Genomic DNA, 19,138 nt, shown 5'->3' with positions numbered 1-19,138 from the left:
ACAACCAAATCTGCTATTTTAAGACTAAGACTGATTGTATACCAAAATCTTAATGCAGTGAATTACACCACAGTGACCAAAGGCTGAAACAACTGGCTCAGAAATGCCTTTCTTCATGGCAGAGATACAATTCTATGACAACAAATGTTTAAGATCCTGGGATAAGACAAGAACAAACACTTATCTGCAGGATTAATTCATAATCTTTCTTCATCGTAAAAAAATGGTGTTTGTCACTGGAAATAAAGTAAGAACCCAAACAGATAATAAACATTTTAAAGCAGGGTGGCAAGAGCTGATGACTAAATGACCCTAACAGAAGTAAGCTCAAACACACATGGAGAAGTCTTTTAAAACATCAGTGATTTAGTGAATGCTAAATATGAATTCTGAGCTTTCAAGGTGAATTCAACATCTCAGATAAGGGAATTTCCTTATGAAATAATCACTTTTTGTGGTGCCTTAGCAAAAGCTGTCAGATTTTCTACTGCTACTCAGGAGTTAACTCTGAAGTAAGTCTTAGAAGTGGATTCTGTAAAAATACATATAATCTACCAATACAAACAAAAAAGAAACATCATGCACTGCAGCAACAAAAACTATACACTGTACTTTCCATTTAGTCCCCTTGTTAGATACATTCATGCTATTAAACCAAATTATTTTCTATTAAAATTGTTAAACATAAATACAAGTGTGATTTTTCCAGCTGATATTTCAGTTTGTCACATAAGCAATTTTACTGCTCAAAGATGATATTTGCAACACTCATTATGCCCACATTCTCTCCTAGCTCATATTTTCTCCAACTACAAATCTGTTGTATCACCAACACATTTTCTTTCTCTGTGGCTTTCTAAATAGTAGCACATTGTAAAGACAGACTTGTGCTGTATTAGGAACGTGTAGTTAAGCTGAAGCAGTTGACGCCTCCTCATTTTCCCTTCATGTAAAACAAGTGATGGGAGGTCATCATTCACAGTGTGGTTTTCCTTGTAATCTAAGCAGCTGAACCTCAGATTATCTGCTAAATTCATGTAACCACATATCTGTTAGTCCTTTCCTTAGGAAAATGTGCTCCTAGCAGTGATTCCATTGCACCGCACTGCTGTTTTTTTTAACAAGTTACATTATTATAAGCCCTGGGTAAAATATGGTCACACCAACAGTTTCTTTCCCAGCTGCACAGGAGGTGTGCAAACACTGTCAGTGAGCAGTATGTAGCTGAATGATGCCATCTACATTTCAAATATTCAAAATAGGTATTTCAGATGCTTTTCTGCTGTCTCTCAATTGCTTAACTGTGTGGTGTTTTTAATCACCAGCTCCATCCCTTATGCTCCAGCATACACAAGCTCCAGGAAAAGTACACAGAAAGACTAAGTATTTACCTTTTTAACAAAGTCAGCCTCACAGAACTCCTGAAGAATTCCCAAACACACATTGCAAACCTTCACAGCCGAGTTCTCCACTGCAGTATTTCCATCATTAACCTGAGGAATCTGCTGGAGTGCTCCATTGTGGTTCAGATCCTCGGGCCCTTCTTCGGGGTGTTCAAGTCTGATTCTCTTACATGGGGGATCAACTACATCAAAACAAACTGTATCTTCTTTTTCTGGATTATTTTTCAGAAATTCTTTTAAAACCTTCATCAAATCCTAACACAAACAGAGGAATCACATTCTTATTTTCGTCTCTTTTCTTCAATGCACATACAAACACAATTCTAAAAGGCAGTACTAATCATTCTAGCTTAGCCTTAGTGTATGCAATTGATAACTTTGAATTTAGACCAAAAGACACCTACACAATTAAAAAGCTCCAAGCTGTATTTCTCTCAAAATGTTATTCAGAGAAACTGAATTCTGCTGAACAGATTTCTTTACCCAAGAGGAGCGAAAACATTTTACAGACCTCACTTGCAGAAATGTATTTATCTTGGGCCCCATTGTTATTCAATGCAAATAGATGTTTATTGCCTTTTTGTCGTTTAGATTGTTAGAATTTGATTACTCCACCTCCATTAGCCCAGATGAATAGGAAAAGAGTTGGCTAGCACAGTATGAGAAGAAAATGAGAACAGGTACAGGTGAAGGTGAAATTAAATACATAGAGGAAGAATTTCATATGAAGGGAGAAGCCTACAAAAATTAAAGTATGTGCTGGTGAGGAGACAGAAGAATTACCTGCGTGTCTCTGAATTTTAGGAAGGATGAGAGATAGAGCAAGACACAATTCAGAAAGATTTATTAAAAAGTCTTCACTAACAAAGACACCTTATTGTCTTGTCACAACTTAGAGGAAAAGCAGGTACAGATGCAAAAGAACGAAGAATGGCATACAGAATGAACACTTCTCAAAAGATGGACAGAAAATGGAAAGAGATAAGAAGAAAGATGTTAAAAATGAATTCTAGGAAGTCTAAACTTGACCAAGGGTGAAACAATCAAGACAGACACGAGAAGATGGAAGCATAAAGACAAGGGATTAGACCAAGTAGATGGAAATGCTTATTTGGCCTACAATAAGAGGTCTCAAGGAACCAATATAGAGGAGGAGGCAAAACTAAGTTGAGGAGTACCGACTACAAGAACAAAGGCAAGAAAGATTGTGCACAGCTAGGAAAAATTTGAAGAACACTGAATTTCAGCATTAAGGTCAGCTAAAAAGGACACCTACTAACACTGTGTTTAACTGATTGAAAAGATCTATTCTGTGCTTCATAATTTTTCAGTTACAACCCCCTACCAATTCTACTGAAAGAAGAAGGAATTATCAGGTAAGTTTACAGCAGATGGTTCCTTCTTTCCACCAGCTACACTGCCCACATGACCTCTACTACCTATTACCTTAAAGGAAAAAGAAGAGAGGGAAGAGTTATACATGCTCTGCTTTAAAAATGATGGAGCCACACTGTGCCAAAGCTCACATGCCCTGTTTTCTGGTGGTTTTGAGGAATACACAGCAACTTTCACAGTCAAGCTTAACATTTAACCCACAACGATCACTATATTCTATGATTCTTCTGATTCCTCACAATTGCACAGCATAGCAGAAGTCCTTTTCCATAAGTCTTTTTACAAAGCGTTTTCCTCTCAGGCAAAGAGTCCAAGAATACAACCAGCTTCTCCTTCAAGGTAGCACAGAGAACACTGGATTCATACGTTCACACATTCTAATTAGAAACACAAAGAACATACCTTGTATGGATGTCTATAAAGCATCTGTGATCCCACGCTGCAGAACCTTAAAATACACCGTGGGCAAGTGCCAGCATTCAGTAACAGCTGAACAATTGGTCTGTCCTTTTCTGTTAGCGAAGACATGCTGGAGAATTCTAAAATTTAAAATACAAAAGAGAATAAAAAAGCTTGAATAAACACAATTCAGCAACTCAACAATGAAAGGACTCACTTAGCTGCACCAGATTTAGAACCATTGCATTTTGTGTGTACTCTAGAGGACGTTTAGGATACCTATTTCTCTTAAATCAAAGGCACAACAGAATTAGAAGACCAACCCAAAAAGTCCACTGACTCAGGGAAAAGCTTCTATACTTCCTATAAAAACCTGAAGTCAGAGTTCTGACAAAGGTGTGCTGAGCTTTTGCCATTGATTTTATCTTTAATAACGTGCATTACATAACATGGTGTTAGTTACTGAATGAAGAAGGAAGGTGGAGGAAGGTGGAGCTAAGACATATTAAGACAAATGTAAAATGGAAAATCCTTCCAAACTGCAGCAATTAAAGAATCAGTATGTTAAAATCACAGGGAATAAAAAAGCCCCAAATACATGTCACCACCTGTGGTCATACAAAGCCCCAAAGCCAAAGGAAGACTTTTCTATCCTTCAGCCACTTCAATTTTGAAAGATTCTTGTTTCCCATCTCAAATATAGGACTCCTACTTTTGTGAGAGATCTCATAATGCTTTTATTTCATACAAGATGATGGCTAATTTGGCTTCCTGTCATTCTCTTGGCCCAGAGATTTAGAACAGATTCATTTCTTTGACCAAAATTTAATAATGGGATAGATGCGTGAACCTTGAAAATTATTGAAAAACAGATTCCCAGTGAGGTGCTCACCCTTCCTGGGTATCAAGGAAATGTTATGAGGCAATAAGATAACCACAGTTGTTCAGACCAAAGAATCAGTTAGTCTACTGTCATCCAAAGCAGGGATAAACAGATGCCACAGGAAGCTCTGTGTGCGCAGGACACGTGCCTCTGCCAAGAGCTCTCTGCCTCCAGTTACTGCTGGTTTGGGGGATTCCTCTGCCCTAACATGCTTTGCCTGTTGGTAAACCTGAACAGCACTTTCCTTCCATCCTTCAGTGTCTCTTTGAAATTGATTTGCTTCTAAAACCTTTGCCAAGGAATTCCACAATGCCTACTGACAGCCAAACCACCCCATTTCATTTAGGGGCTTAGCTCCTGTGAGCAACACTTGATGTGACTCTCTGTTTGGTGTTTTTGTATTGCAAAAGCTGGTGTAGAGGCAGGATATACTGGTGTCCTCCACACTAGCCACAACTTGTTACACCTCTAATGTTCTGTCACACTCAGGAGTGCCTTGTGCTGAAATAGCCACGGAAAACCTTCACAGCATGGGAAAAGTTAATAACTCAATTAATTTAGCTTCTCCTGGATTTGGATTCTTTACGGTAAGCTGTAAAAAACAAAGACTATCTAGAAAAGCTCAAACTTGCTTTTATAAAAGACAAAATATATACTTTTAGGTAACTTAGCTCGATTCCGCTTGACAAGACTTGAATATTGTTTAACACAACTATGTTTCACGCTACCAAGAAATTAAGGACAGAAGATCCGTAAGAAACCTTCCCTTTCCTAAGGGTTTAATGCTGGCAATGAACGCCCGCAGACCGGCAGATACAGCAGGTACCAGCGCCCACTGATCCGCTTTCCCAGCCAACACCCGACACAAACCACCCCGCAGCCCCCCACCCGCTATCGCGACATTAGTCGCGATCGTGACCAGGCCAGCCCTGAGCGGCCCAGCGGCGCGAAGGGAAAGCTCAGCACCCCCGCTCCCGGCCCGGCACCTCAGGTCCCGGTGAGGGGACCCCATAACCCCCCCACCTCCACGAGCGCGCCCCCGACCGTCAGAACCGTTACAGGCCCCCCCCGCACGGGCTGAACCGAGGGGATAAGGGGGTGAATGGGGACCTCTCATCACAGGGCTCCCCTCCCGCAGGAGGCCGGAGGCGCCGCAGATGGGCTCCAGGCGGCTGCCGCCCCCTCGCCCCGCTCCGCCCAGCTCCCGGGGAGCAGCGATCACCTCACGCCTCCCCTCGCTCCGTGCGGGGCCTCGCCCCCCCTACCCCGTCGCGCCACAGGCTTGTGCAGAAGCAAGGCAGAGCGCATCGATGAGCCGGCGTGGCGAGAAAGCCTTGCCACGGAACAGCGGCTGGTGAATAGCTCGGCGCTCCCGCGTCGCGCCTGGCAGTGGGCGGGCGGAGGAGCGCGCCGGGCCGGGCCGGGCCGGGCCGGACCGGGGGTAGAGCGGGGCCCGCAGGCGGGCAGAGATGGCGTCGCAGCCGCCGCCGAAGCCATGGGAGAACCGGCGGCTGGCGGGAGCCGTGGCGCCGGCCTTCCAGTGAGTGCGTGCGCCGGGTGTCCGCGGCCTGTGGCGGGGCTGGGTGTTCCCCCCTCAGGGTGGCTGCCTGCGCCTTCCCCTCCTCGGGCCTCCCGCCTTGGCCTTCTGCCCTGAGGCGAGCTCAAAGGTCGGGCTCAGCTGGACTGGGCCTCCGGCTGGGCAGAGCTTGAGGTGGGGTCGGTTTGAGCGGCTCCGGGGGAGAGGGAGTGATCTGTTGGGGTGTTTTGGGGTCGCTTATCCCGTTGTGTGCCCGCTGGGGAGGGGTCTGTGGTGGATCCCGGTTCTTGGTAGGGAGGGGGAGCAGGGCGCTGCTGCCCAGCCCTGCTTGTGTGTGTAGGAAGCTGCGTGTTTAATGTGGCGAAGGAAGAGCTTCATTGTTGCCATGAGTGGGTAGTTGGTACGAGTGCGGGGTGCTACACCTGGGTCGGGGTAATCGCAGGCACAGCCACAGATTGGGAGCAATGATCCAGAGCAGCTGTGCGGAGAAGGGCTGAGGAGCTTTGGTAGACAAGAAACTCAACCTGAGCCGACTCCAGTGTGCGCTCACAGCCCAGAAACCAACCGTATCCTGGGCTGCATCAAAAGGAGCCTGACCAGCAGGTCGAAGCAGGTGATCCTGCCTCTCTGCTCTCGTGAGACCTCACTTGGAGCATTGTGTGCAGTTCTGGTGTCCTCAACATAAAAAAGACATGGAACTGTTGGAACAAGTCCAGAGGAGGCCACGAGGATGATCAGGGGACTGGAGCACCTCCTGTATGAAGAGAGGCTGAGAAAGTTGGGGCTGTTCAGCCTGGAGAAGAGAAGGCTGCGTGGAGACCTCAGAGCAGCTTCCAGTGTCTGAAGTGGGGCTACAAGGATGCTGGGGATGGACTCTTCATCAGGGACTGTAGTGAGAGGACAAGGGGTAATGGGTTCAAACTGAAACAGGGGAAGTTTAGATTGGATCTAAGGCAGAAGTTCTTCCCTGTGAGAGTGGTGAGGCACTGGCACAGGGTGCCCAGAGAAGCTGTGGCTGCCCCATCCCTGGCAGTGTTCAAGGCCAGGTTGGACACAGGGGCTTGGAGCAACCTGCTTTAGTGGCAGGTGTCCCTGCCCGTGGCAGGGGGTTGGAACTGATCTAAAGTTTCTTTCCAATCCAAACCATTCTGTGATTTATGATAGAGTGTGGGTGTGCGTTACTGGGAAGTGTACAGCTGTGTGAGCATGTGTGCCTCTGTAGGAATGGAGAAGCTGTGTGTCATCCTCAGGAGTTGGAAAAGGTGCGTGTATATGTTTGTCTCGAGTGTGTTCACCCAGGAATCTGAGCTCTTCCAGAAAATCCACCCTGCTCATGGGAAGGATGTTGTACGCAAAGCGTTTGTAAACTCTTTTTTAATCAGAAATCAAGGAAAGCTTGTTTACCTTGGGTTTTTTATTTGGTGCTGGCGATTGCAATTAGAGTGAGCTGAAACCAGGCAAAAGGTTGGCCCAAGACTAAACACTCAGCAGCAACTTTGCTTTCGCTGCAAGCTGAAGCTTGTTGAGCAAGAAATTTGAAGTTAGTTTTTCTTGGTGGGATTATCTACCTCGTTTTAAATCAATTCAAGTAGCTTTAAAGTGAGGTGTTCTAAGTTAACTATTGGGGAGGGGAATGTGGTGTGACTTAAGCTGTAGTACCTCTGTTTTCTGTTATGATAATTTGCTTTTGCTTCTGTTTTTAACTGTTAACAGAGTTAAAGTCTATGATGGGGAAAAAAGCCCAAGCAGTATAAAGATATAAATGTTATTCTTTGCTGTGGAAACCTGTAAGTTTTGCTGAGAGGAAGGTGTTCCTTATCTTATAGAGATATAGAATAGCAAGTGTGCTTCACACTGAAGGCAATGCAGAAAGAAGCAGCTTCATAGTAATTCAAACTTGACTTTTCTTCTGGGTTTTTTTGGTTTTGGTTGGTTGGGGTATTTTCCTGTGAATTCAATGGACTAGAGAAGTGGAAAGTCATTGGATGAGGCAGTAAACATAGGACATGACAAAAATGTTTGACTTTTAGGATGATAATATGCAATTAGCTTTTTGGTGAAGCAGCAGAAGTTGGACAGCTGGTTGACAGAATTCAAATACCAGTCTAGTGCTTGCAGTGTTATTATGAAGAGCATATATAAAATTACTTAAACTTGTGGGATAGAACAATATACAAATAGAAAGGGATAAAAGTTTACTAAATTAAAAACAATTAAGTGACTCATAATACCTCTTTCTGCCAACAGTTAACAGTAATAGATTCAATCCCTTGACATGCTACATAAAGGTAATTAGATAGTTTAGGGAGAGGGGAAAACTGGGGAACCAAAGCCCTTGTATATGTTGTATAATTACTGAGATCCTCAATTAGGTCACACGACCCTTTTCTCTAAGGGTGATTCAAAGGAGCTCTCAAACTTCTTTCCTGCTGCATCACTGGTTCATTGTATAGAAGAGCTGAGAACAAGTATTGGAAATGCAATTGAAATTTTCAATTCAGATTGAAAGGTTTGTAAATATTCTTGGGAGTGCACATGAAAAGGTTTTATGTGCAGAAAAATTACCTGGGTGTTACAGCATGAGGTTTGATGAATCTAGATATAACATTTCATACTTTCTTAGTCAATACAATAAATAGACTGAAAGTTTCTCCATGTGTGCATTTCAAATATGCTGTGGTTAAACATTTACACTGAATATTTTATGTTGTTTTTTTTATTCCTTAAAGACCTGTATTTCCTGATTGGAATTTTTACTTCCCACAAACATTGTGCAACGTGCTTAGTGTTTGCCTCCCAGATTTGCTATCCTAGTGCTACTGAGATTTAGATTGTTATATGCTTTAATATTTATATTGTTATAAAGTGTATATACCTTCATATTTATATAGTTAGCCAAGAACTCTGGAGGAAAGGAAACTCTAAACTTATTTTGAGTACTGATCTTGTTTGTCTGAATCTGTTTAGGTCTGCTGACTTGGGTGACAACCTGCTGACCAGACCTGGACCACCCACAGTTGCGCGAATACCTCCACCTATTTTGCCAAGACCATCACAGCAAACGGGCAGCAGTAGTCTGAACACTTTCAGGCCAGCATATAGTAGTTCTTTTTCTCCAGGCTATGGTTCATATGGAACCTCTTTTTATGGAAGCTATAGTCCTTACAGTTACGGATATGGTGGTTTGGGTTATAACCGCTTTCGTGCAGATGATATTCCTCCCAGCAGGTTTGTTCAGCAGGCTGAAGAAAGCAGCAGGGGTGCATTTCAGTCCATTGAAAGTATTGTGCATGCCTTTGCCTCGGTCAGCATGATGATGGATGCTACCTTTTCAGCTGTATACAACAGTTTCAGAGCTGTGCTGGATGTAGCCAATCACTTCTCCCGCCTCAAAGTACACTTCACAAAGGTGTTTTCAGCTTTTGCTTTAGTGAGAACTATAAAGTATCTCTACCAACGCCTTCAGAGATTACTAGGTCTGCGGAAGAGCTCTGAGAATGAGGATCTGTGGGCTGAAAGTGAGGGGACTGTGGCTCGTGCTGGCCTAGAAGACAAGGCGGCTAACTCTGCAAAATCCTGGCCCATTTTCTTGTTCTTTGCGGTTATAATGGGAGGTCCCTATCTCATTTGGAAGCTGCTTTCTACCTACAGTGATGAAGAAACAGGTAAAGATCTGCAGCACAAGCAAAATGTGGCATATACTGTTCTTTTTGTTAGCATGTGCATAGTGATTAATTTTGTACTACAGTAGTAGAAGTTAATAGATACTGGGGTACAATACACATTTTAGGCATGTGATGCAAGTAACAGCCAATAGTAGCCTGTTGTTGAGTTAGGCTGTAGTTTCATGGTATGCTTTTTTGTGTGATTCCAGAGTCATGGTTCCTTTCTGTTTCCTTTCCACTAGATGTAGCAGTTGGAGAGGGGAGGGAAAGTATTGGTTGGATTGACTCAACAAATCATGCTTTGTTACTTCTGTCAGTTCTCCATTGGAAACATTTTAGCAAGGAAGTTAAAGTGTTTCCTTAATTTTCCTTCTAAAAAAATACCAAACTATAATTCACAGCAGATAATCTTTTAATTTCTTTTTGGAAACAGTATCTAGTAATTGGGCGAGCGGAGAAGATGATCATGTAGTTGGAAGAGCAGAATATGACTTCAATGCTCTCTCAGAAGAAGAAATTTCTTTCCGTGCTGGTGACATGCTAAAATTAGCACCCAAAGGTAAACTTTAAATTGAGTTTATTTTCTGATCACATGCGAAGTCATATTGTTAGAGCCTGAAAATGTTAAACCCCACCACTTCGTTTGACTGAACTCATCCGCACTGATTTCTTCCTCCTTGTAAATGATTATTTGCACTGTAATAAAACTTCTTGAGTATCTTAAGATAGAACACAGCTTGAAGTTACTCAGAGAGTGCTTTGTGGTTACCCTTGTGGTTACCTTTTCCTCACCATGCTGCACAACTATGAAAATCCCTAGGAATTTGCACTAAAGCAGTGTCATTGATTTCAGAACAAGCTGCACTTCACAGTAGTCTTTAGCTCACCTCCCCAGTGCAGATCCTGGTATTGTGCAGTAATTTGTATTCGCCTTTTATCACAAAGTTATTTTCTCTCTGTGATGAGCTCTTGTGTCATCTACCTTCTGGTATATTTGTGCCTCAACTGCGGTATGTTTTGAATTGTTTTGTAACTTTCTGCATTTGCATTTTCTTCTTCAGAACAGCAACCCAAAATCCGTGGTTGGCTTTTGGCTAGTTATGATGGCCAAACAACAGGACTTGTGCCAGCTAATTACATCAAAATCCTGGGCAAAAGAAGAGGTAGGAAAACAGTGGACCTGGAAAGGATTACAGAGCAACGGCAAGCCTTTCCCAGCACATCAGTTAGAGGATCCACTGCTACTGTGACTTTAGAGGAGCAGGAAGCTGCTTTTGATTCTGTTTTTGCTGGAAGTAATAAAGTTCCTGTTGCATCTGATTCCACCGTGGTTAGTGGAGAGAAGCAGGAACTCTAATGCACTTTCATCAACAAAACAAGTGCTTTGTTGATTAAAATGTAAGGTTTGTTGAAAATTGTATTGTAGTGGAACACTGATGGGTCTGTACCAGTTACTGCTGCTACTGACTGGTGAAGGGATGGAGGAATGATTGCTCAAATTAGTAGTATTTATTTTTGACTCACCTAAGGCTGTACATTAGTGATTCTACCCAAACCACCTGGCAACAACTCTGAAGATCTTGAGACAGGGAAAATTGAAGCGTTTATAACAAAGCAAATAAACAGGAAAAGAGACTTCTGGCCTATTCTTGTAAAGGAGACAATCTGTAGGTGAAATCTGGAGATTAACATTCAGTCTTCATTGGAATGTTAGCTTGACAAGAGGCCTCTCCAATAGAGGCGCAAAGGGAAGATGGATTTCTGTAGCGTGCCCTCAAAAACTGAATCCTGAGGACCATACATAGTAATAGTGCATTGTTTCCCCCTGAAAGGAGGGAGAATTGCAAGAGACACAACTGAATCATTAGAAATTTTGTGTTCCATGCTTTTTTGTAAGAAGCAGGGCTTCTGTCATAAAGACCTTAGTTCTTATTAAAATAGGACTTTGGAAAAAGGGAGGATAAATTTCATTTACAAAGGAAGAGCAGTGAGGCTTCAGCAGTAGTTCTAACCAATTCTCTTCTGTTTATTAAAGGAACATTAGAATAAAGGGTATCCTGCAGCCAGGCGTGTTGCAGTGCACTCAGTAATTGTTATTTCTTTCTGTGATAAAGTAACTGTATCACTCGCAGCCATTTTGTGTTGAACCTGATAACTGCCTATTAATAGTCTGTCACCTGCCATCTTCATCTAAGCTTGTTTCTGTTCTTTATTGGTTTTATATGCATGTCAAAATATCTATCCTGCCTTTAAGTGCAGTAGGAAACCATTGAGTTGGGTGAAGTGTAAGGTAATTTGAGTGGTAAAGAAGAAGTAACATTTCTTGCTTACTTGTCTCAGTTAGCCAAGGTCTTGGAGTTAACTCTTTATGCTGCCTTTCAGGTGGTAGATTTTGCAACTGCCCATAAGAGTGGAGGGCTCTGGTTTATCAAAAGCCATAAAAACATTGAGACTGCTCACAGTATTTAGTATTTTCTTCATATTTGTGTTTGAGAATTCTGTCTTGAAATACCACTGGTTTTTTTTTTTCTAATAAAGCAAGAATAATTAACACTTTTCTCCTAGTAGTAGATAACATCGTGAGCTTCTGAAGGTTAGAGCAATGGGTAAAATAAGTAAAGCTTGTCTTAATCATTAAAATAGCTTTTCTTTTTTTATGTTAAAGCTACTTAAAAGTATTAGGAGCAGTAGGGCATGTGCCTTTGCTTAACTGATCCAGTAGTTTCAGTTTGGCTGTTTCTACAGAGATCTTCAACACCCATTATGTGGTAGCACAGCTTTCGGTATTTATACCTTAATTGCATTTACTGGCCTTGAGTTCTTAGAATTCTCTTCATCATGACAAAACTCTGACAAGGAAAATTGGGGTGAGCACAGTTTTATTAAGGTAGAGTGGCTGAAAAGACAGATATTGTGCTGCAACCTTGGATTTTAAAGTAATCTCTGAGTGCCTGTTAATAATTACAGCAAGAATTTAAGCAATTGTGCTCAGGTATTGGGAGATGGTGCGAAGAATCCTTTTTACTAGATTGTTAGATCCTCAAATGCAGAGCGAAAGGAAAGAGTAGTTAAAGGGCAAATGAGGAACTTGAAGCTAGGTTTAAAACAGAATATGTTCCTGAGACATTTCCCTGCGTACCAGGGCATTGAAGAACATTATCTATATTTTTATTTCAATAAGTATTGTTTAAATAAAAATAGTTTGTTGTTGAAATAAAACCAGCAAACAATCCTGAAATGTAAAATACCTAGAGGGGAAAAAGGGGATGGTTCAGGTGTACAGTTCTGCTTACAGTGTGTATTCCTGGAGGGAACTAATTTACTATGGCAAGATTTAATTAATGGACTCTCGGCCTCTCTTGTGTCAGTGCAAGTGTCAATAAGAGGAAAGGTCTTTTAAATGAATGAATAATTAAACCCCTAAGTTTTTGTAGAGTATCCATTCAAGTAAACTTCTGTTTCCCTGCTTAAAACAAGTTGAGAAGACAGTATCATGTTTGTTGGAATCTTTAAATCTCATTTTTATCAAGATGAGTGTAATTTCAACTTCAGGTAATATTAATTTGAAAACAATTCTTTTAGTAGGAAGATAGATTATTAATAACTCAACTGACTTGTCTTTATCATAGTTTGACTTAGTCTACCAGTCACTGTCATAACTATATCTGCTAAATCTTGACAAGAGTTTTTGATCCTTTCAGTCTTGCTATTAATGGGAAATGAAGGCTCTGGGAAAATGAAGTTATTTAACTCACAGTTAATTGTACTGATTGCAGAAGGGTATTAAAATCCATTGAAGTAAAATATATACTTCGCTTTAAGATTCTGATTTTTTATGTTTTTAATGCCCAAACTCACATTGGGTTAAAATGTGAGTCCTATAATTCCATTGTTCATGTTTCTGCCTGTATGTCAGGCTACAGAAAAAAGAGTATCTAAAGGTCTGCTGGTTGAAAAAGGGAGGCTGGCTAACAGGCTGCTTGAGACTTGCCCAAGTTTAGAGAGGTGAGAAGACTAAAAGGAGCATGTGTGGCTGCAACAGGAGTATGTAGACAAGGAGATCTGAAGAGAGATGCTTTTGAAATATTGCTAAACTTCTGCATTAGGCAATTGACTCTTACCTTGAGGTCTGTACTATGAAGTTACCTGTATTTTATTCTTTGAAACTACTTATGTACTTGTAGCAGGCCTAGGAGTCTGTAACAAACCCATGGCATTTCTTTATGTAAGGCTTTAATTTAATCTTACTCATACTGTTCCATATACCAACCATTTTATGCTTGAGTACTATCAGCTGATGCCAGTTTTGCCTGGTTTTGGGGTGCTAGCATAGCATGAGCATGCCCACATTCAGAGCTTTGTTCAAGTTTCTGAATAATAAATTTAAACCATTCTTTGCACAGCCTCAAACCTCTTCTTTCTGTGGAACTGAACTGCATCTGAGCTAGAAAGATTGTTCTGACTTATTCATTGGTCTTGGTGAAATCTGCCAGTGAGGTAAACACAAAGGAAATAATTTCTTATAAATGTGATCTGTTTGCAATGAACCTTTTCCAAAAGAAGTGTAAACTGTTTTGAAGTAGCCCCCTTCCAGGTTTTTTATCCACGCAGATGTGGCCATGTGTTGGGATTGGCAAACATTTTTGGCCTGTAATGACAGGTAGTAATTGCCTGTGTTCACAGGTAAGGAGAAACCTTTATTTTTTTTTCCTCCTTGTGTCTTGTGATTGGCTCTTCTGCAAATGGATTTGAAGCAGGTTTGGGATCATAAATCTGTCTCCTGGATTCTGTAGCCATACCGAACACAGCCTTTAAGTAGCTGGATAATCTCTCCTTGAAAACGCATGTACCTGTATAACCAGTTTAACTAGTGTCCTGGGTTCAGCTATAGCAGTAATTTTTCTCCTTCATAGTAGCTGGTGCAGTGCTGTGTTTTTGACTTTCAGCCTGAGAACAATGCTGATAACACTGGTGTTTTTAGTTGTTGCTCAGTAATGTTTATGCTGACCAAGGACTTTCTCAGTCTCATGGTCTGCCAGGGAGGAGGGGAAGCCAAGAGGAAGCAAACAGGACACCTGACCCAAACTAGCCAGAGAGGTATTCCATACCACAGTACGTCATGCCCGCTATATAAACTGGGGGCAGTTACCCAGAAGGGCTAGATCACTGCTCAGGTCAGGCTGGGTATTGGTCGGCGGGTGGTGAGGGGTTGTATTCTCTTCCCTTCTTATTTCCCTTAGCATTATTATTATTGATGGTAGCAGTAGTGGGTTTGTGTTGTACCTTAGTTACTGGGCTGTTCTTATCTCAACCTGTGGGAGTTACATTCTTTCCATTCTCCTCCCCATACCTCCAGCAGCAGGGGGAAGAAAGAAGGGGAAAGTAAGCGAGTGGCTGTGTGGTTCTGAGTTACTGGCTGGGCTTAAACCACAACAACTAGTAACATAGGTGTGATGTCAATGGCACCCCTGGATCTTATCTACAGTTTTTAATGCTACTTTGAGTTTCTAAAGTTCCCTGAATCTCACAATAGTCACAAAACTGTAAGACTCAAGTAAATGACACAGATTATTTGTGCTGTCAAAGGGTACCTTTACAGGGGTTTTGGTGTTGGAAGTGAAATGCTTTAAATGCAAGAAGGTAGTTGCACTACCTTTCAGTTATGGGAAACTGCACAAGGATAGTCTCTAGGCTATTAAATGAGTAAAATCTGAGATACTGGTTTTTTTTTTCTCAAATACTGCTATTGGTATTTTTCTTATTTAAAAATTGAAAAGGGAGGGACTGAATTTCTGCCTAACAGCACAGTTATGTTAGTAATAATTATGTTAATGTTAGTTAAACATTGGTGCCAGTTCTCTGTCATACCATCAAGCTTCATGGTGTAATAACTTAATGTCATAATAATCAGCTGTAGCATAGTCTGGGGATTGCAGTGGGAAAGTATGAAATCAGGGGTGTGTTCTATTTTAGCTGGCACCCAAACAAAGCTTTTGTACTGACTTACAGGATTGAGATTTCATGCCCATATCTAGGTTGGTGCAATCCTTTTGCTCAACTTTTCTGTGCTTTTTTTTTTGTTGGGTTCTCATTGTGTTACTCCAGAGTTTAGGGTGGGCTTTTTTTGGAAGAAAATGGTTAATATCCATGTAGCTGTGATGATCTCAGTGACTGCTGCTGAAATATAAAGGGGGAGCAGGCTGTTCAGCCTGGAGAAGAGAAGCAGTGTGGAGATCTCATAGCAGCTTCCAATATCTGAAGGGGCCTACAATGATGTTGGGGAGGGACTCTTCATCAGGGACTGTAGTGACAGGACAAGGGGGAATGACTTTAACCCAACAGAGGGGAGATTTAGATTAGATATAAGGCAGAAGCTCTTCCCTGTGAGGGTGCTGAGGCGCTGGCACAGGGTGCCCAGAGAAGCCGTGGCTGCCCCATCCCTGGCAGTGCTCAAGGCCGGGTTGGACACAGGGGCTTGGAGCAAGCTGCTCCAGTGGAAGGTGTCCCTGCCCGTGGCAGGGGTTGGAGCTGGATGAGCTTCGAGGTCCCTTCCAACCCAAACCATTCTGTGATTAAGTTATCTAGTGTGATGCAGTGGGATTTAGCCAGAGGCAGCAAGAAGAATGGGGTAGAGGATTGTTATATGTTGCACAAGAAACAGGGCGTCTAAGCTGGTCCTTAGCAGGGATCAAAGTTTAAAATGTTTGGGAAGCTTCCATGCAGCAGCAGAGAAGGAGTAGTAAACAGACCAACAACAGCTGAAAGAGGAGGGATTCCTTGGTGGAATAACTGCGGCTGGTTTGAGAGGGACAGCTCCTGGTGCCAGGCTGTTGTGTATCCTCTCCAAGCTGGATATTCAGTTACTGCTTTTATTGTTTCAGGTGTTTAGATCAGCTGAAAACCTTGGGAAAGCTTAAATTAAAGCTGCGCATCTTTGCTTAATTTATTTGATGTGCTTATATCTTGAGACGCATTCTTGTTCCTTATGCCTCCCCACGTCCCGTCAGTGGAGACTGGAGCACAGGCGGAGGCTCGTTTACGTCACCGCACGGTGACGTCGCGGAGGCGCAGCCTGACGTCACGTTACATCACGCGGAGGCGGGGAGGGCCCCGCGCGGGGCGTTGCTAGGTTACCGGACGCCGGGAGGGGGCGCGGCGCCGCCGCTGCACTGCGACAAGGCGGGGCCGCCGCCGCACCACAGCGCGGGCGCCCGCATTCCCCCCCTGCCCTTCCGGCCTTCCCATTGGCTCTCCGCGGCGGGAGGGGGCGGGGTCTCGGCACTCGCCCCGCGCTGATTGGCGGCTGCCGCTCCCCTCACAGCGCTCCCCGGGAGGGTGGTGCTGGGCGGTGGCGGTGTGTGTGTGAGAGGGCGTCCGGCTGCCGCGTTCCGGGCACGGCAGGTAGGGACGGGGCGGCCGGGCCCAGGGCTCCCGCCGCGCTGAGGAGACCCGGGCGGGCTCCGCCGGGGTCCCTCAGCGGGAGCGGCAGCGCTCCGCTCCGCCGGGCGCCTGGCGTGGCGCTTGTCCCGTCCCGCTGCCTGCCCCGGCGGCCGTCACGCCGTGAGGAGGAGCCGCTGCCTGCTCCACCGGTGTGTCCCTCGCCTGGGAGCCCGCCAGGTAACCCCTGCCCGGGGGAAGCGGGAGAGCTTCCTGCAGCCGCGGAGCGCTGTGCTGGGTGTCCCCTCTGCTCCCCGGCCCCTCGGTGCCGCTGACCGGGGCGGGTGCCCGGCAGCTGCGGGGGGCTCTCTCTTGGGGCGGCAGACGGGGTCGCTATGGCTGAGAGCGGCTCCTGCCGGGACGGGGTTGCATGAGGGGGCTGCTTGCACTTGTAGGGTCTTACCCCCAAACTGGGCTGATTGTTCAATTTGTTTTACTGAAATACCTCATTTTGACGTTTAGTTTGACTTGTATGTGGGAAACTACAAAGTTGGTGCTGTTCCTCTCCCCCACCTCATTCTGCACCATCACTTCCTTGCATTTAAGGGTTCTGCATAAAACCTCGTGCCCATCCCACCATCTTCACCTTCCTGCAGGTTATGCACCTGCAAAGGGATGGCAGTTCCTCATTTTCAGGCTGTTTCTTCGCTTTAAATGAAGAAATAAATCAGTGTCGTGTGAGGCGGCGTGTTTCCGTAATGTAAACCAACTTCCTGCATAATGAATTAACGCTTCATTTAAATCACATCAGTTTCATGAGGTGTTAAGGTGTTGAGAATCTTCTATGGCACTTAATTCAGGATTTTAAGTATTAATAAAAATGCCTATTGTCATGTATCCCTATATCGTGCCTCTCAAAGGAGTTATTCAGAATTAAGTAACTTTTTTCTGTCCAGTTTCCATAGCCGAGGAAAGGGCTAACCTGAGCTTTCCTTACAGTAACAAACTGGAGAGAATCTGTACAAGTTGCTTCTGTCTCTTAACAATATGATTTATTAAAGGCTTTATGTTGCTCTTCTGATGGGGTGCACCATTCTTGCATGGGGCTGAATCCTCTGTGTGTCTTTATAGTTCTGACAGGGTTTTCTAAAGGACAAAAAAGGCAAATGTTAAATATCATGTGAAAAGCCACAAAGAGGAGTGCCCTTCATTTATCTTTGCAGCAATAAGCATACGTAGAACTGTATTTTAGTGCACAGAATAAGCAAATAATATTTGAGACAAAGGTTTCACCCTCTCTGAATGTGTCATTACATTTTAGAGTACCTGTCATCCCTTCATGGTTGGGTTGCTTCATGCTCCACGGTGCTGATGTGTTTGTGACAACTCACAGCAAAAAATCTCCCTTGGAATTATAGTCTTTATCCCAAAGTAACTGCTTTTCTTTCTTTCTTTGATTACTTAGTATAATATTACTGTAGAACTAGTCCTTAAAATGGTGATGTATGGAATATTGACAATACTGGTAATTTCGCTTTGTTTAAGTGCATTTTATGGTGCAAGACCAGGGGATTCTGATACTCCTCCATTTACTTAACTCACTCAAACATAGTTTTAAACCAGCTGCTACTTACCTATGAGGTAGCCCAAGAAGCCAGCTTCGTGTTTTATAACCACTCAGGTTTGCCACTGGTGCTGACCTGTTCTGGCCCAGTTCTTTCTTTTCATAGCAGTGGTTATGGTAGATGTTCAGTGCTCAGATATAATCAATGCTGACATCTGTCTGTGCGCGAACAGTGAGATGTCTCCACTATAGTATTACCACAGTGACACCACTTGATAAGTACAGTCAGGGTGAGGATTGAGGGGTCAGGGACTGATCTGCCTTTACCTCATAGTGGCATCTATCTTAGCCAGAAATTTGGGCTTGTATTGTCTGTGAAGGACCTTTGTCCTTTAAAACTGGCTGTTTTGAATGCTGTGTAATAGGTTTCATTTAGAATTGCTAAAATGGTGTGACATTTTGTATTGGACTTGTCTTCTGTGTTTTATTTGTGGCTTTTTTTTCTGCTTTTAATCTCATGAATACATGGAAACTAAGAATTGTCTTGGTGGGTTCTAGGCTTTTTTTCCCCAGGTGCTTTGTTCAAGGCACTTTAGAAAAGGTTCAAGGTGATTTCCAAAGGCAAGACCTTACTAAGCTGTTTGGCTGTGAACCTTTACTGTGTTCCATGGTGCTATACATTAAATCAATTTTGGAAAAAAAAAACCAAACCAAACCTTCACTTTTCTAAAATTAAGAGAGCTGCAGGTTCTTTAACCTTTTTCTTTAAGGTGCTCACTTCTGTCCTTACATGATTTGCTCTGATGTTGAACTTGAAGTTGAAAGAATAAGGGGTTTTGCCCTGATAATCCCAGCTAATCAGGAGTTCTGAGCGCCTTAGGACAGCTCAAAAGTCATGTCTTTAGGAGGAGAGCT

At 43.3% G+C, this 19,138-nt stretch overlaps 2 protein-coding genes across 4 annotated transcripts in view; one reads left to right on the top strand and one right to left on the bottom strand.

Moving 5' to 3' along the window:
• Window positions 1-5,300, bottom strand: part of PUS10 (pseudouridine synthase 10) — a 31,919-nt gene extending 26,619 nt beyond the window's left edge. Inside the window, exons 1-3 of the mRNA XM_080616519.1 lie at window positions 5,191-5,300; window positions 3,201-3,337; window positions 1,392-1,658 (exon numbers count right to left, since the gene is read on the bottom strand). Coding sequence (XP_080472645.1) covers window positions 1,392-1,658; window positions 3,201-3,337; window positions 5,191-5,197 — 411 coding nt within the window. The 5' untranslated portion in view covers window positions 5,198-5,300. The remainder of the gene's footprint in view (window positions 1-1,391; window positions 1,659-3,200; window positions 3,338-5,190) is intronic.
• Window positions 5,301-5,482: 182 nt separating this feature from the next.
• PEX13 (peroxisomal biogenesis factor 13) lies at window positions 5,483-13,682 on the top strand. 3 transcript variants are annotated; one of them, XM_080615426.1, is made up of 4 exons: window positions 5,483-5,620; window positions 8,585-9,282; window positions 9,716-9,841; window positions 10,344-13,682. In XM_080615426.1, the coding sequence occupies exons 1-4, from the start codon at window positions 5,550-5,552 to the stop codon at window positions 10,637-10,639; spliced, it is 1,191 nt and encodes a 396-aa protein (XP_080471552.1). In that variant the 5' UTR covers window positions 5,483-5,549; the 3' UTR covers window positions 10,640-13,682. The 3 variants fall into 3 exon arrangements, with proteins under 3 accessions (XP_080471552.1, XP_080471553.1, XP_080471554.1); XM_080615427.1 differs by lacking the exon at window positions 5,483-5,620 and adding an exon at window positions 5,888-6,879; XM_080615428.1 differs by lacking the exon at window positions 5,483-5,620 and adding an exon at window positions 7,234-8,126.
• Window positions 13,683-19,138: the final 5,456 nt, after the last annotated feature.

The sequence above is a fragment of the Psittacula echo genome (genome assembly GCF_963264785.1).
Source record: "Psittacula echo genome assembly, chromosome: 4".
Taxonomy (NCBI): Eukaryota; Metazoa; Chordata; class Aves; order Psittaciformes; family Psittacidae; genus Psittacula; species Psittacula echo.
Note: the sequence above shows the minus strand (reverse complement) of the source record. Positions and strands in the feature narration are given on the sequence as shown.

Bases quoted from the DNA above. Each gene is read 5' to 3' on its own strand.
- PEX13 (XM_080615426.1), top strand. From the start codon at position 5,550: ATGGCGTCGCAGCCGCCGCCGAAGCCATGGGAGAACCGGCGGCTGGCG. The intron at 5,621-8,584 runs GTGAGTGCGTGC...GAATCTGTTTAG, and splicing joins GCCGTGGCGCCGGCCTTCCA to GTCTGCTGACTTGGGTGACA. The intron at 9,283-9,715 runs GTAAAGATCTGC...TTTTGGAAACAG, and splicing joins CTACAGTGATGAAGAAACAG to TATCTAGTAATTGGGCGAGC.